General features: G+C 42.5%; 1 protein-coding gene across 1 annotated transcript in view; it reads left to right on the top strand.

Annotated features, from left to right (window-relative positions):
• Positions 1-18,308, top strand: part of LOC309552619 (dynein axonemal heavy chain 3-like) — a 1,537,563-nt gene that overhangs the window by 280,411 nt on the left and 1,238,844 nt on the right. The window contains exon 7 of the mRNA XM_082253560.1: positions 6,755-6,892. Within this exon, the coding sequence (XP_082109686.1) occupies positions 6,755-6,892 (138 nt within the window). The remainder of the gene's footprint in view (positions 1-6,754; positions 6,893-18,308) is intronic.

Raw genomic sequence — 18,308 nt, 5'->3', positions numbered from 1 at the left:
CAATAATAAGATAAACTGACTGAAGGTAGGAAAAATTACATTTTTAAAAGGCACAGTGTTAGGCTTTAAATAACATTCTTTATAAAGTTACTAAGTTTTCAAGCTTCCTCAAGTGGAATTTATTATAATGAAGCTTAAAGCAGTAGTAAACCGCAAAAAAATGTCCCCAGAGCATAATCTGCTGGTATGCATTGCATACTAGCACATATTGAAAGACTCACCACTGACAGGGCTTCCATCTTCACATGGTCTTTCTTCCAGGTCTGTGGGCTGTAGCCAATTGAATGGCCGAGCCGTGATGACATCACTCCCGCGCATGTGCGCAGGAATCACGGCCATGGCACAGCTCTCTCAATGGATGACATGCCGTCCATCGAGAGGGCAGTGCGCATGTCCTGGTGATGTTAGCAACTGCTACTAAAGTATATATCTCCTAAATGGTGCACGTTTAGGAAATATTTACTGTTCCTACAGGTAAGCCTTATTATAGGCTTACCTGTAGGTATAAATAAACAAGCAGACTTTACTACTGCTTTAATAGACTCAGCTTCACTGAGTTGGAGTGGGTATACAGAATAGAATAACAGCAGCTTTAGTAAGTAAGGAGGATATTAGCTTCATCTCAGCCAGGTAAAAAATGGTATGAGATATGCAACCTTTGGATGGCCATATTTTTTTCTTTTAAATAAAGGCATATAAAATAGTGTCCGGTCACAGTTTTTGGTTTTGGTTAAAACATTGCCTTTCCAACACACAGTTGTTTATTCAAAGAGACTATGGAAATCTAAAGTGTTTTCTGGGAAACATTCTAAGTCAGTTCAAATATTGGAACAACTGTACATCTGTTAGTATGCATACCCTAGTGAGTTGGCTGTCCTTCTGTGACTAGTTTTCAAGTCATCTCCAGGTTGTTCTCATTAGACCCACAACTAAGCTTCTCTTCATTAGAACCCAGCTTTCAATTTAAATTTTAATTAGAACAGACACCCAGGATACTTACAAATCTGCTTACTTTTCATATTACCTTTTGGTGAGTATTATTTTTTTATGAGATATTAGAAATCTACATGAAAGGTGTATGTTTCTTAGTGCTTATGTGGTGTGTTCTATTTTTTTTTAAGGGAAAACAAGTTTAAAATATAAATATAATATACTCCTCTTTATAGCAGACATTTCAGTTACATAGGCTTTCTGACTTTATTTAGGAGTATGTATAGCTTTAAAGATTATATATAGAGGTTGACTTAGAAAAGGCTGGTTGCTTTGGAATGGGATTTTTTTTCATCATAGCTTATTAAATGGGGTAAAGCTAAACCAACTTTCACCATTTAATAGTGGGCAAGCACAGTTTTGTTTTTACTATGTTAACCACTTGCGATTCGGCACTGTGTGACTTTAATGGACAATTGCGCGGTCGTGCGACACTGTAGCTAAACTAATTTGACGTCCTTTTTTTCCAACAAACAGAGCTTTCTTTTGGTGGTATTTGATCACCTGTGCGATTTTTTGATCATGCGCTATAAACAAAAAAATAGCGACAATTTTTCAAAAATAACAATATTTTTCACATTTCTTTATATGAAATTCCCCCCCAAAAAAATGTAAAAATCAAACTTTTTTAACATTTTAGGCCAATTTGTTTTCTGCTACATATGTCTGGTAAAAAAAATCGCAATAAGCGTATTTTGATTGGTTTGCGCAAAAGTTATTGCGTTTTCTAACTAAGGAAAAGATTTTTGTAATTTTTTTTTTTAACGAGTAATGGCGGCGATCTGCGATTTTTTTTTTGCGGTACTGCGACGTTGCGGCGGACAGATCGAACCCTTGACTGACATTTTTGACACTTTTGGGGGTATTAGTGTCAATGTGTCCCTAGGGGCGTGCTTCTAACTGTTATGGGATGTGGCTGTTTGTGTAACTACAGAGATATACGATCCTACATAGCAGGACCGTATGATCTCTGCACTTACACAAGGGAGAATGACAGGTGGCTTTGTTTACATTACCCGCCTGCCTTTCTCCCTCTGTACCGGACGATCGCAAGTGGCCGGTGGACATCGAGTCCGCCGGTCACACATGCAGGGATCACAGTGAACGAGCGAGGGCGGGAGCGCACCTCTGGCGGCGCACGTTCGCCCCATATTGGCTCGCAGGCGAGTGACGTACCCATACGTCACTTTGCCTGCACGGGGCTGAACGCCGCAGTATATGTACTTGCGGTGGTCGGCAAGTGGTTAAAAAGAAAAAAAAAACTATATATATATATACAGGGGGGGTTGTTAATCAGTTTCAACTGCTTTGGTGTTAATGAAATTAACAACAGGTGCGCAAGATGGAAAACAATGAGGCAAACTCCAAAACAGGAATGGTTTTACAGGTAGAGGCCGCGGACATTTCTTTTCCCTACCCATCTTTTCTGACTGTTTTTCACTAGTTATGCATTTGGCTAGGGTCAGTGTCACTACTGGCACCACGAGGCGATACCTGGACCCTATAGAGGTTGCACAGGCAGTTCAACTCCTCCAGGATGGCACATCAATATGTGCCATTGTCAGAAGGTTTTACACAATCTCAAGAACAAGGAGGAGATTCCAGGAGACAGGCAGTTACTCTAGGAGAGCTGGACAGGGCTGCAGAAGGTCCTTAACCCATTAGCAGGACTGGTATCTGCTGCTTTGTGCAAGGAGGAACAGGATGATCACTTCCAGGGCCCTACAAAATAACCTCCAGCAGGCCTCTGGTATGAAAGTCTCTGACCAACCAATCAGAAACAGACTTTATTAGGGTGGCCTGAGGGCCTAATGTCCTCTAGTGGGCCCTGTGCTCACTACCTGGAACCATGGAGCTCGATTGACATTTGCCATTGAAAACCAGAATTGGCAGGTCCGTCACTGGCGCTCTATGCTTTTCACAGATGAGAGCAGGTTCACACTGAGCACATGTGACAGACGTGAAAGTGTTTGGAGAAGCCGTGGAGAACATTATGCTGCCTGTAACATAGTTCAGCATGACCAGTTTGGTGGGGTAACATGCTGTCATCAGAGCAAATGCAGTGTTACTATGCTGACATTGTACTGCTGTGTGTGGTGATGACATTGTACTGCTGTGTGTTGTGATGACATTGTAGTATAACGGGTAGCTGCTCTGATATCTCTGTATGTCAGTGCAGCCAGCCATTGTCTTTGATCACTGTCAAAGCAGTACAATATCACCAGACCAGTGCAGTCAGTCACAGTGTCCCTAATTATTGCCACACCAGTCCCAGTGTCATCATATGTCCTTGTTCAAATGTGAAGTGCTCCCTGAAGAGTGATCTGTGTTTGAATCACTCTTGGAAGAGCATTTGACAGGTGGTGAGGAGGTGGTATATTGCTTCCTTACTGCCTGCTTTAATCCCTTGAACCCCACACAAGTGCCCACGGCCTCTTGACTGGGTTGCGATCAGTGGGTGCTATGCCTGCCAAAAATGACAAGGTTTTACCACCTAATTATAACTCTAATAGTGCAGCAAGTCCCAGAGTCCCTGATCACCACCAGACCAGTCACAGTATCGCCAGACCAGTGTAGTTAGAAACAGTGAAAGGTGTGACGCTAACTCAAAAAAATGTAGTATCATCTAATGTGATATTCATCATAAATCAAACAGTCCAAAAAAAGAGTTCCATAGGAAAATGACACAGTCTTCACAGAACAATCCAGTAACTGAAAAATAAGTGTCTTAATTGATTTTCTTTAAAACGTGCTCCACCACAAACAGTGTGCAAAAAATGCACACTCACCAACCATCATTACTAGATATGCTTTATGATAATTCCAGCTCGTTAATCATCAACCCTTAGAGAGATCCAGTAATGGTGGTAGCTCTTAGCCCCAGAGGCGTCTCCAGAAATGTTTTCTTTCATATATTATTCACACAATACGGACAAGGGAAAAGCATAATAAGATATCATCGTGCAGTACGTTTATTATAAAAATGCAGATCATACAATGCATTAGGGCTGCACGTCTGCCATTACTGACTTCACTACCAGTATCTTGGTTTCCGCATCCCGCCCTTTGGAACGCATGCCGCACACTGAGCTGTACATGTTGGTGCTGACTTATAGCACCTCCAAATGTAAGTGCACATTTCTTGTTTGTATGATCTGCATTCTATAATAAACACACTGCACGATGATATTTTAATATGTTTTTCCAGGGTCTGTATTGTGTGAATATTATGTGAAAGAAATAATTCTGGAGACACCTCCAGGGGTAAGAGCTACCACCATTACTGGATCTCTCTAAGGGTTAATGATTGCAGCTGCACTCACATTGATTTTTCATTTTTTTCTTTTTGTCCATTTGGCACCATCACTTATCACATGTTTTGACATTTTTAGTTAGAAACCGTTTGTGATTGCCACCACACCAGACCAGTGCAGCCAGCAATAGTTTTCCTGATCAATGCTACACCAGTCCCAGTGTCATCTGACTAGTGTATGCCAGGAACAGTGTTCCTTATCACCCTCACACCAGTTGTAGTGTCACCAGACCAGTGTATGGCAGCAAAAGTGTTCCTGATCCTGATCACTACCACACCAGTCCTAGTTTCACCAGACCAGCAGCCAATAACAGTGTTCTTAATCACTGCCACACCAGTGCAGTGTTGCCTCTGCCTGCTTCCTCTACTGAGCCTGTCCTATTTTTTGACCATGTTTCTACTTGTGACTGGGGTGATGTTTGCCTAATTGCTGACTATGTCTCTGCTTGCTGCCTAAATTAACCCATCTGCGCGTCTCACTGACTATATTACAGCAAGACACCCGTTGTAGCTATCGGCTGTGGACAGCTGCATTCCTGGAACCACAGGGGACCCTTTAGTTCTTCCTTTCCTTCAGTCTCTTGTACTTTCTGACCAGTGAACATGACATTCCTCATGATCGTCAGCGGGGAAGCTGATGCATGTAAAAAACACAATAGGAGTATAAAATACTTGCATGATCGCGCCAAGGTATTATTAAATATTTTTGTGTTGTGAATTAACATACATTTTAAATGTAAATTTTAAGTTTTTTTTAAATAAAATAAAAAGAAGAAAAACTTTGCTGATGCATGTGTCAGGCGGCTCTGATTGCTGCCGCGATCACTCCCCGCAGAGAGAAAAGGATGTTGTAAACACAGCCGACCCTCCTTCTCCCTGAAATGATCACAGAGCTCATGTGATCCTGCTATATAGGATCCCATGTCTCTGTGGTCATCTCAGAAGCCATGCCCCCCACAGTTAGAATCACTACCCTAGGGTCACATTTAACCCCTTGATCACCTACACTGTTAAGCCCTTCCCTGCCATTGTCATTATTACAGTAACAGTGCATATTTTTAGCACTGTTTACTGTAGTAATGTCACTGGTACCCCCAAAAGTGTCAAAAATGTAAGTTAGGGGTCCGATCTATCCGCCGCAATGTCGCAGTCCCGCAAAAAATCACAGATCGCCGCCATTACTAGTAAAAAAAAAAAAAAAAAAAAAACATTAGAAATTACATAAATCTTTCCCGTAGTTAGTAGATGCGATAACTTTTGCACAAACCAATCAAAGTATGCTTATTGCGATTTTGTAGCAGAAAACAAATTGGCCTAAAATGTTAAAAAATTTTGATTTTTAATTGTTTTTTTTTTGGGAATGTCATATAGCAGAATGTGAAAAATATTATTTTTTTTTTCAAAATTGTCGCTATTTTTTTGTTTATAGCGCAAAAAATAAAAATCGCACAGGTGATCAAATACCACCAAAAGAAAGCTCTATTCGTGGGAAAAAAATGACGTCAATTTTATTTGGGTATAGCGTTGCACGACCGCGCAATTGTCCGTTAAAGTACTGCAGTGCAGAATCGCAAAATAGGGCCTGGTTATTAAGGGGGCAAATCCTTCCCGTCTTAAAGTGGTTAAACTTTTGGATAAATATATACTTACCTTCATTGTTGGGTCTTAAATAGATCACCAAACATACTTACGTGGTGTAATATTTCCTGGTATCTGGAAGTTGAAAAAATGTTTCCTGTCAAATTGAGGATCTTACAAAAGACATGTCCACCCCCTGCCTGTGGTTGAGAGATTATTGTCATTAGTTTAGGAATGACAACATGTGGGTGGTATGTCACCCCAAATGACAAGCTCATCACTACAAGCTGTGAGATCAGTGTGTATTATACTAGAGTATGCTGTGTAAAATGACTTCACATTTACAATATGCCCAGTTGTGTTAACTACAGTTATGAGGTTAATATATTTATCATCAAAAAGCACAAATTGTTCTATACATTTTTTCATAGACCTAAAGCATTGTTGTACTTTTTTTATTAGTTTCCTAAAACCGCTAAAACAACACAGCCCCTCTTTACTTTATAGATTTTCATTTTGATACATCTCCAGAAACCATCCACTGGAACGAATGTATACATCTAAACCTTTTCATTCCTGTTTCCTAGCACCTATGCAAAGACTGTTTTTGTACCCTGGGACTGACAATCATATAAACACAAAACCATCCCTTTAAAATGTGAACATTAGAAAGTCTTTGTTGATTTTTGAAAATGATGAAATAAAAAAAAGCTTATTTAAAACTAAAGTCAGATTTAATGCTGTCATACAAAAAAGAATTAATGTTAAAGTCTAATGCACACAGATATCATGGATAATCAGAAAATACTGTATAGTTTTATAATGTGGCTAAATGTATAAAGATTATGGATAACATGGTATCTAATATTATAGGTTCTGTTTCGGACTGTTGCTATGATGGTGCCAGATTATACTTTAATTGCTGAGATTTCTCTGTATTCCATGGGTTTTGTCGCAGCACGCAGCCTTGCTGCTAAAATTGTGGCTACATACAGATTATGTTCTGAGCAGGTAAGAGTCACTTGTTTTTTAATAATAAATAAAATATATATATATATATATATACATAATAGAACATAAGACAGTAGGAAAACATAATCACTTATCTAGACCACCCATGGACAGTAGAGCTTTGATTTATGGTCTCTACAATTTTTTAGCTATGATTATCAAACTTAAAAACCATGGAGAAATACAGAGTTTGACTAGAACTGCTTTTAGCATCAAATTAAGCAGTCATTTAGTTTAGTACTCTCAAATAGGGTTGAGCGGACACCTAGATGTCCGTGTTCGACGGGTTCGGCCGAACTTTAAAAAAAAGTCCGGGTCCGTGTCCCGGACTTTTACCGAACTTTTCCCGGACACCGAACCCCATTGAAGTCAATGGGGACCCGAACTTTAAGGCACTAAAATGGCTCTAAAACACCAAAGGAAAGGGCTAGAGTGCTGCAAATGGCAGCAAAACGTAATTAAGAGCATGGCAAGTGCTCTGCAAACAAATGTGGATAGGGAAATAACTTAAAACAACAAAAAAAAACAGAAAAATAAAACAATGTTCTTCTTCATCTCTGAAGGACGAGGCCCATATGGAGTAGGAGGGAGGTTGAGGTGGTGGTGGATGTGGCGGTGACATAGGCGTGCGCACAGGGTGTGCTGGGTGTGCCTGGGCACACCCTAATCACCTAGGGCACATAGCATTGCCAGTGAGGAGATGGGAAAGATCTCCCTGGGACCTGCTCTGCTCTATTTCTCCTTGCCTACAGGTACATGGCCCCGATACATTACTCTCCCTGCTGGCAAACACATGCATGTGTATTTCAACTTTGGGGTGCACACCTTAATGCAATAGGCTGCGCACACCTATGGGCGGTGTAGGTGGAAGCGGCGGTGGAGGAGGACCAGGGCCGGATTAACAGCATCATGGGCTTGGTGCTGAGGATTTTGAAGGGCCTTAAGGGCCGTGCCTTGCCATGCACCCAGAGGAGGAAGGGTGCAGCCATGCATGCCTAATTCAACATGGGATGCTGTCTCTGAAGCCCATAAACACATCCATGCATCGCCAACTGTCCCTCCTTGTCCGGCCTTCACGCTGTGTGGGGAGGTTCTGAGGGTGCTGCCTGGGGAAGCGAGCATAGAAGCCAGACTTCTGTGTTTACAAGTGACAGAAGAGCGGTAACAGTGAATATGGCCAACCCGGGGCCTATATAAAAGGTAGGGGCCTGGAGCTGCAGCTCCAATAGCCCCTACATTAATCTGGCCCTGAGGAGGAGGACGAGGTAGCCAACACTGCTTCTTTTCAAAAATTTTAAATGAGGGTACACCCCAAAAGAGTGAGAAAGAGCAAAAATGGAACAATGGGTGGGTAAGGTCGGTATCCATTGCTATTCTGCATAAGGTACGGAAAAGTCCCGTGGGATCCATGCCTGGTTCATTTTAATGAACGTGAGCTTGTCCACATTGTCTCTGGACAGGCGGCTGCGCTTGTCTGTTATAACGCCCCCAGCCGTGCTAAATACCCGTTCAGATAATACACTGGCTGCAGGGCACGCCAGCACCTCCAAGGCGTAAAGGGCAAGCTCAGGCCATGTGCCCAATTTGGAGACCCAGAAGTTGAAGGGGGCAGACCCGTCATTCACTACATGTAGGCGTGTGCACACATACTGCTCCACCATGTTGGTAAAATGCTGCCTCCTGCTAAGACGTTCCATCTGAGCTGCTGGTGCTGCTGTTTGTTGTGGCGTGCTGACAAAGCTTTTCCACATTTCGGCCATGCTAACCCTGCCTTCTGAGGTGCTGGCGGTGCCCTGGTTGCGATGGCGACCTCCTCCTCCTCCTCCTCTGCCTTGTGCTTCCACTGTGGCCCCGCTGTCAGATGGGAATGCCAGCAGCATGGCGTCTACCAGCGTGCGCTTGTACTCGCGCATCTTGCGATCGCGCTCCAGTGAGTGAATTAAGGACGGTACGTTGTCCTTGTAACGGGGATCCAGCAGCGTGGCCACCCAGTAATCAGCACAAGTTAGAATGTGGGCAACTCGGCGGTCGTTGTGGAGACACTGCAGCATGTAATCGCTCATGTGTGCTAGGCTGCCCAGAGGCAACGAAAGGCTGTCCTCTGTGGGAGGTGTATCGTCCGTGTCCTCTGTATCCCCCCAGCCACGCACCAGTGATGGCCATGAGCTGGCCTGGGTGCCACCCTGCTGTGAACATGGTTCCATCTCCTCCTCCAGCTCCTCCTCCTCCTCATCCTCCTCATCCTCCAGAACTGTGCCCCTGCTGGACAATTGCGTCCCTGGCGTTTGCGTGTGCAGGAACCCACCCTCGGAGCCCCTTGCGAATGACTGCCCTGAAAGCCTTGGAAATGTTACCTCTTCATCCTCCTCCTCCTCCTCATCCTGTGCCACATCCTCTTCCATCATCGCCCGAATTGTTTTTTCAAGGAGGCATAGAAGTGGGATAGTTAAGCTGAGAACGGCGTCATTGCCACTGGCCATGTTGGTGGAGTACTCAAAACAGCGCAACAAGGCACACAGGTCTCGCATGGAGGCCCAGTTAAATTAAATAGCGGAATAGAAAATATGATCCAAAAAAAGTGTATGTATATCACACGTACACAACCACACTGGGCCCCAATTACTATTGTTTGTACCCCTAAAAGGCTAGATGAGGAGTAGGGGGAGTATGGAACAGGCAGCACCCTCAAACCTTCAGAAGTATGAGATGAACCCCAACAACTTGGAAAGGTGGATCTCTCTCACACGTACCAACACAGACTATCCCCCAATTTAACTGATCCCCAAAGGTTTTTGATTAAATAGCGGAATAGAAAATATGATCCAAAAAAAGTGTATGTATATCACACGTACACAACACACTAGGCCCCAATTACTATTGTTTGTACCCCTAAAAGGCTAGATGAGGAGTAGGGGGGGTATGGAACAGGCAGCACCCTCAAACCTTCAGAAGTATGAGATGAACCCCAACAACTTGGAAAGGTGGATCTCTCTCACACGTACCAACACAGACTATCCCCCAATTTAACTGATCCCCAAAGGTTTTTGATTAAATAGCGGAATAGAAAATATGATCCAAAAAAAGTGTATGTATATCACACGTACACAACCACACTAGGCCCCAATTACTATTGTTTGTACCCCTAAAAGGCTAGGAGTAGGGGGAGTATGGAACAGGCAGCACCCTCAAACCTTCAGAAGTATGAGATGAACCCCAACAACTTGGAAAGGTGGATCTCTCTCACACGTACCAACACAGACTATCCCCCAATTTAACTGATCCCCAAAGGTTTTTGATTAAATAGCGGAATAGAAAATATGATCCAAAAAAAGTGTATGTATATCACACGTACACAACCACACTAGGCCCCAATTACTATTGTTTGTACCCCTAAAAGGCTAGGAGTAGGGGGAGTATGGAACAGGCAGCACCCTCAAACCTTCAGAAGTATGAGATGAACCCCAACAACTTGGAAAGGTGGATCTCTCTCACACGTACCAACACAGACTATCCCCCAATTTAACTGATCCCCAAAGGTTTTTGATTAAATAGCGGAATAGAAAATATGATCCAAAAAAAGTGTATGTATATCACACGTACACAACCACACTAGGCCCCAATTACTATTGTTTGTACCCCTAAAAGGCTAGGAGTAGGGGGAGTATGGAACAGGCAGCACCCTCAAACCTTCAGAAGTATGAGATGAACCCCAAAAACTTGGAAAGGTGGATCTCTCTCACACGTACCAACACAGACTATCCCCCAATTTAACTGATCCCCAAAGGTTTTTGATTAAATAGCGGAATAGAAAATATGATCCAAAAAAAGTGTATGTATATCACACGTACACAACCACACTAGGCCCCAATTACTATTGTTTGTACCCCTAAAAGGCTAGATGAGGAGTAGGGGGGGTATGGAACAGGCAGCACCCTCAAACCTTCAGAAGTATGAGATGAACCCCAACAACTTGGAAAGGTGGATCTCTCTCACACGTACCAACACAGACTATCCCCCAATTTAACTGATCCCCAAAGGTTTTTGATTAAATAGCGGAATAGAAAATATGATCCAAAAAAAGTGTATGTATATCACACGTACACAACCACACTAGGCCCCAATTACTATTGTTTGTACCCCTAAAAGGCTAGATGAGGAGTAGGGGGGGTATGGAACAGGCAGCACCCTCAAACCTTCAGAAGTATGAGATGAACCCCAACAACTTGGAAAGGTGGATCTCTCTCACACGTACCAACACAGACTATCCCCCAATTTAACTGATCCCCAAAGGTTTTTGATTAAATAGCGGAATAGAAAATATGATCCAAAAAAAGTGTATGTATATCACACGTACACAACCACACTGGGCCCCAATTACTATTGTTTGTACCCCTAAAAGGCTAGATGAGGAGTAGGGGGAGTATGGAACAGGCAGCACCCTCAAACCTTCAGAAGTATGAGATGAACCCCAACAACTTGGAAAGGTGGATCTCTCTCACACGTACCAACACAGACTATCCCCCAATTTAACTGATCCCCAAAGGTTTTTGATTAAATAGCGGAATAGAAAATATGATCCAAAAAAAGTGTATGTATATCACACGTACACAACCACACTAGGCCCCAATTACTATTGTTTGTACCCCTAAAAGGCTAGATGAGGAGTAGGGGGGGTATGGAACAGGCAGCACCCTCAAATCTTCAGAAGTATGAGATGAACCCCAAAAACTTGGAAAGGTGGATCTCTCTCACACGTACCAACACAGACTATCCCCCAATTTAACTGATCCCCAAAGGTTTTTGATTAAATAGCGGAATAGAAAATATGATCCAAAAAAAGTGTATGTATATCACACGTACACAACCACACTAGGCCCCAATTACTATTGTTTGTACCCCTAAAAGGCTAGGAGTAGGGGGAGTATGGAACAGGCAGCACCCTCAAACCTTCAGAAGTATGAGATGAACCCCAACAACTTGGAAAGGTGGATCTCTCTCACACGTACCAACACAGACTATCCCCCAATTTAACTGATCCCCAAAGGTTTTTGATTAAATAGCGGAATAGAAAATATGATCCAAAAAAAGTGTATGTATATCACACGTACACAACCACACTAGGCCCCAATTACTATTGTTTGTACCCCTAAAAGGCTAGGAGTAGGGGGAGTATGGAACAGGCAGCACCCTCAAACCTTCAGAAGTATGAGATGAACCCCAACAACTTGGAAAGGTGGATCTCTCTCACACGTACCAACACAGACTATCCCCCAATTTAACTGATCCCCAAAGGTTTTTGATTAAATAGCGGAATAGAAAATATGATCCAAAAAAAGTGTATGTATATCACACGTACACAACCACACTAGGCCCCAATTACTATTGTTTGTACCCCTAAAAGGCTAGATGAGGAGTAGGGGGGGTATGGAACAGGCAGCACCCTCAAATCTTCAGAAGTATGAGATGAACCCCAAAAACTTGGAAAGGTGGATCTCTCTCACACGTACCAACACAGACTATCCCCCAATTTAACTGATCCCCAAAGGTTTTTGATTAAATAGCGGAATAGAAAATATGATCCAAAAAAAGTGTATGTATATCACACGTACACAACCACACTAGGCCCCAATTACTATTGTTTGTACCCCTAAAAGGCTAGATGAGGAGTAGGGGGGGTATGGAACAGGCAGCACCCTCAAACCTTCAGAAGTATGAGATGAACCCCAACAACTTGGAAAGGTGGATCTCTCTCACACGTACCAACACAGACTATCCCCCAATTTAACTGATCCCCAAAGGTTTTTGATTAAATAGCGGAATAGAAAATATGATCCAAAAAAAGTGTATGTATATCACACGTACACAACCACACTAGGCCCCAATTACTATTGTTTGTACCCCTAAAAGGCTAGGAGTAGGGGGAGTATGGAACAGGCAGCACCCTCAAACCTTCAGAAGTATGAGATGAACCCCAACAACTTGGAAAGGTGGATCTCTCTCACACGTACCAACACAGACTATCCCCCAATTTAACTGATCCCCAAAGGTTTTTGATTAAATAGCGGAATAGAAAATATGATCCAAAAAAAGTGTATGTATATCACACGTACACAACCACACTAGGCCCCAATTACTATTGTTTGTACCCCTAAAAGGCTAGATGAGGAGTAGGGGGGGTATGGAACAGGCAGCACCCTCAAATCTTCAGAAGTATGAGATGAACCCCAAAAACTTGGAAAGGTGGATCTCTCTCACACGTACCAACACAGACTATCCCCCAATTTAACTGATCCCCAAAGGTTTTTGATTAAATAGCGGAATAGAAAATATGATCCAAAAAAAGTGTATGTATATCACACGTACACAACCACACTAGGCCCCAATTACTATTGTTTGTACCCCTAAAAGGCTAGATGAGGAGTAGGGGGGGTATGGAACAGGCAGCACCCTCAAACCTTCAGAAGTATGAGATGAACCCCAACAACTTGGAAAGGTGGATCTCTCTCACACGTACCAACACAGACTATCCCCCAATTTAACTGATCCCCAAAGGTTTTTGATTAAATAGCGGAATAGAAAATATGATCCAAAAAAAGTGTATGTATATCACACGTACACAACCACACTAGGCCCCAATTACTATTGTTTGTACCCCTAAAAGGCTAGGAGTAGGGGGAGTATGGAACAGGCAGCACCCTCAAACCTTCAGAAGTATGAGATGAACCCCAACAACTTGGAAAGGTGGATCTCTCTCACACGTACCAACACAGACTATCCCCCAATTTAACTGATCCCCAAAGGTTTTTGATTAAATAGCGGAATAGAAAATATGATCCAAAAAAAGTGTATGTATATCACACGTACACAACCACACTAGGCCCCAATTACTATTGTTTGTACCCCTAAAAGGCTAGGAGTAGGGGGAGTATGGAACAGGCAGCACCCTCAAATCTTCAGAAGTATGAGATTGTGTTCACTGTACCCCACAAAGATTGAGTTCACTGCACCCCACAATGATTGTGTTCACTGCACCCCACAAAGATTGTGTTCACTGCACCTCACAAAGATTGTGTTCACTGTACCCCCCAAAGATTGTGTTCACTGCACCCCACAAAGATTCTGTTCACTGTACCCCACAAAGATTGTGTTCACTGCACCCTAAAAGGATGTTGTTCACTGCACCCCACAAAGATTGTGTTCACTGCACCCTAAAAGGATGTTGTTCACTGCACCCCAAAAAGATTGTGTTCACTGTACCCCCCCAAAGATTGTGTTCACTGCACCCCACAAAGATTGTGTTCACTGCACCCCAAAAAGATTGTGTTCACTGTACCCCCCAAAGATTGTGTTCACTGCACCCCAAAAAGATTGTGTTCACTGTACCCCCCAAAGATTGTGTTCACTGCACCCCACAAAGATTCTGTTCACTGTACCCCACAAAGATTGTGTTCACTGCACCCCAAAAAGATTGTGTTCACTGTACCCCCCCAAAGATTGTGTTCACTGCACCCCACAAAGATTCTGTTCACTGCACCCCACAAAGGATTTTGTTCACTGCACCCCAAAAAGATTGTGTTCACTGCACCCCAAAAAGGATTTTGATCACTGCACCCCAAAAAGGATGTTGTTCACTGCACCCCAAAAATGATTTTGTTCACTCCACCCCAAAAAGATTGTGTTCACTGCACCCCACAAAGATTGTGTTCACTGCACCCCAAAAAGATTGTGTTCACTGTACCCCCCAAAGATTGTGTTCACTGCACCCCACAAAGATTCTGTTCACTGTACCCCACAAAGATTGTGTTCACTGCACCCCAAAAAGATTGTGTTCACTGCACCCCAAAAAGGATGTTGTTCACTGCACCCCAAAAAGGATGTTGTTCACTCCACCCCAAAAAGATTGTGTTCACTGCACCCCACAAAGATTGTGTTCACTGCACCCCAAAAAGGATTTTGTTCACTGCACCCCAAAAAGGATTTTGTTCACTGCACCCCAAAAAGGATGTTGTTCACTCCACCCCAAAAAGATTGTGTTCACTGCACCCCAAAAAGATTGTGTTCACTGCACCCCACAAAGGATTTTGTTCACTGCACCCCAAAAAGATTGTGTTCACTGCACCCCAAAAAGGATGTTGTTCACTGCACCCCAAAAAGGATTTTGTTCACTGCACCCCAAAAAGATTGTGTTCACTGCACCCCACAAAGGATTTTGTTCACTGCACCCCACAAAGATTGTGTTCACTGCACACCAAAAAGGATTGTGTTCACTGCACCCCAAAAAGATTTTGTTCACTGCACCCCAAAAAGATTGTGTTCACTGCAGCCCAAAAAGATTGTGTTCACTGCAGCCCAAAAAGATTGTGTTCACTGCAGCCCAAAAAGATTGTGTTCACTGCAGCCCAAAAAGATTGTGTTCACTGCAGCCCAAAAAGATTGTGTTCACTGCAGCCCAAAAAGATTGTGTTCACTGCAGCTCACACACAGAAAAATGGATGTGGATCACTGACACCTGCCTATCTCCAATCCCACACCACACAGCAATATCGATTGTAGTTTGTAGAACACAGTTTCCCTAAAATTCAGCAGACTCTGTCCCTAACAGGATTGAGAAGAGATCGTAGATCAGGATTGAGTGCAGATTCACCCCACCCCCCACACAGCAATATCGATTGTAGTTTGTAGAAGACACTGACCCTATAATTCAGCAGACTCTATCCCTAAAATGCCTACAACTCGCCCTGCCTAAACACTCCGACCTGTCCCTCAATTCTATCCGGACACAAATGGTTTTTTCCTGCCTATCTTTCCCTAATCAGCAGCCAGCACGTTGATGTGTGCTCTGTCCCTGATATAAGCAGCATAATGACGCCGCTGCGGCTGCCTCGAACTTATAAAGACTTGGTCACATGCTTCAGACGGCCAATCACAGCTACTAAGACATTTGCAGGCATGGCTGGGATGGCTTAAGGCACACCAGTTAAACGATTGTTGATTGGCTGTTGAAAGCCCGCCATGAAAAGAGCGCCAAAGCATGCAAAACCCGGAAATAAAACGACCGAACACGGATTTTTACCCGAACATACAGTAAAGTGTCCGTGTCCGTGTTCGGGTACAAAAAATCCAATTATTCGGTACGAACACGAATAAAACAGTCCGTGTTCGCTCAACACTACTCTCAAATAATGAATTGCAGAGCCTGAAATTATTCTCAAATTGTTCTGCTGTTCTTAACTTGCCTTGTAGGAATAAGTGTGAAGTCAAAGCTTATTTAGAAGATGATATAATAATAGTTATGACTCTAAGCTAAGGATATTTAAAAATGTTGCCGATCAATACCAACATACTGTACATATATACAATAAAAATAAACATAGAAACATAACTAAAAGCCTCTCTTTCCTAAAGCGGTATTTAGCTCTGCACCGCATATTATGACAGACTTAGCTGTGAAATGAAACCCTCTAGCGCTGAGCTATTACTTCTGCTTGTGCTTCTAACTGGGTTTGTGCTCTCCCACCGCTTGAATGGCCGAGACATGATGATGTCAGTCCTGTGCATGTGTCGGGAGCTAACATCGCAGCACTACATCCTTTGCAATCACGGCACACCCAGTGTGCAGTGTGACACTAACGTCATCGACCTGAGATGACAGTATGTATTAGGTGGTGCAGATGTAGGTGCTTTTCAAAGGTACCCACAGGTAAGACTTATTATAAGCTTACCTATAGGATTAGATTTAAAAGAACAGTTAAATATCAGTTAATATCAGAATGAAAATCTAAGATAGATTTTTGGAAGGTGCCAGTTTTTTTAGGGGGTCTAAGACAGCAGTGAAAAAATTAGGCATCTGAATTAGTTAGCTTATACCTATTGACTATTTTACTTATCGGGGCTTTATATTGTGATTTTGACACACTTTTTGTTGTAAGGGGAAGTGCAGCCAAACTTTTTCTTAGTTGTTAGCACCATTATAGATATTTACCCTTACATCCTGTCAAGCTGAAGGAAAAAAAATATTTTATTGGTAGAGTAGGGAAAGGCTAGACACCCTGTCAGAATTTTTTTTCTATCTATGACCCTGTCTGGTGAAATCATTGTAGCAAAAAAGAGAAGCGATGAGGAAAACTAATAATTTATTCAAAAATCATAGGTCTAAAGGCCCGTACACACGTACCGATCGTCAGCATACAAACGTCGGTGGACGAAGGATCTGCCGATTGTATGCGTGTTAGTATGGTGCCTCCGACAGATGTCTGCGCACAATCCGCGGACAAAAGTCTTTCTTGCAAACATGAAAATTTTTGTATGCCGACACCAGAACGGACGATTGTTCGCCTGTCAGTACAGAATTCGGCCGACAGACCGCAGATTTGCAAGACTGGGCATGCTCAGAAAATAGAAAACACAGGGAAAGTTAACCATTACATGACATCACTTCTGCAGTCGGCGGACAAAATTCTTGTGCTGTCCTTGTGCTGTCTTTGCACTTTTCAGCAGACACCGACATCCCGGGGAGAAAAGAGGAACATTTGTATGCCGACCATCGGTACGTGTGTACGGGGCTTTACACCTGACATACAGGACAAACACTTGTCAGCAGATGCGTTTCACACAAAGTGCTTAATCATTGCCAGCAATATAGAAAATGGGGATAAAACTCTCTAACAGAGCTCAGAATATCAGTAAAAAAAAACTTGACAGGAGTTCTAATTCTTAAACATGATATCCAATACTAGAAAAAAGATTTTGGCTTGACATAGACTTTAAGCAACCAAACATGCATGAATAAACAATAAGCACCCTACCTCTAGGTTTACTTTTCTTTGCCTTTATCTTGACTAATGTAAGTCTTACAAGTCTTACAAGTCTTAGTGCAACTCTTACTTAGTAGATTAAAAAAGTAAAGTGCGAGTTGACCAATCAGAATTTTCTTGTCGTTGTGCTGACTCATTAATGCTGAAAACTTTGGATTTTATAGCTTAATACATCTTGTAGGTGTTTTTTTTCTACCTTTTAATACCCCCATTTACTCTCTAGCTCCATTTCAACACCTCTTCCTACATCTGACCTTGTCCTTCATTATTTATCTAATATCTCTCAAAACAGTGATCTTATGTTTAGTCCAATGTATCACAAAATTGTAAAAATAAAAAATACAGAATATTAAATATTACAATGTTCAGGTAGACAGAGTTTAAAAGAACTGAAAATGTATTTGCATCATGTCTTCACAGCCAGCTCTCAGCTTTGCTTTGATTAATGAATCTAATTTTATCCTCGCAATGTTTTGATAGTTTAATACGTATTCATCCCCCAAACAATTAAAGCATGTCACAAATGTCTTTATTCATTTAGTTACTTTTATGACTGGTTATTAAGAAGCTCCCCCACCCGCTCCCATGCTCACTCAAACAAG

The sequence above is a fragment of the Pelophylax lessonae genome (assembly GCF_965119305.1).
Source record: "Pelophylax lessonae genome assembly, chromosome: 4".
NCBI classification, from domain to species: Eukaryota; Metazoa; Chordata; class Amphibia; order Anura; family Ranidae; genus Pelophylax; species Pelophylax lessonae.
This window is presented reverse-complemented; position numbering and strand designations above follow the sequence as displayed.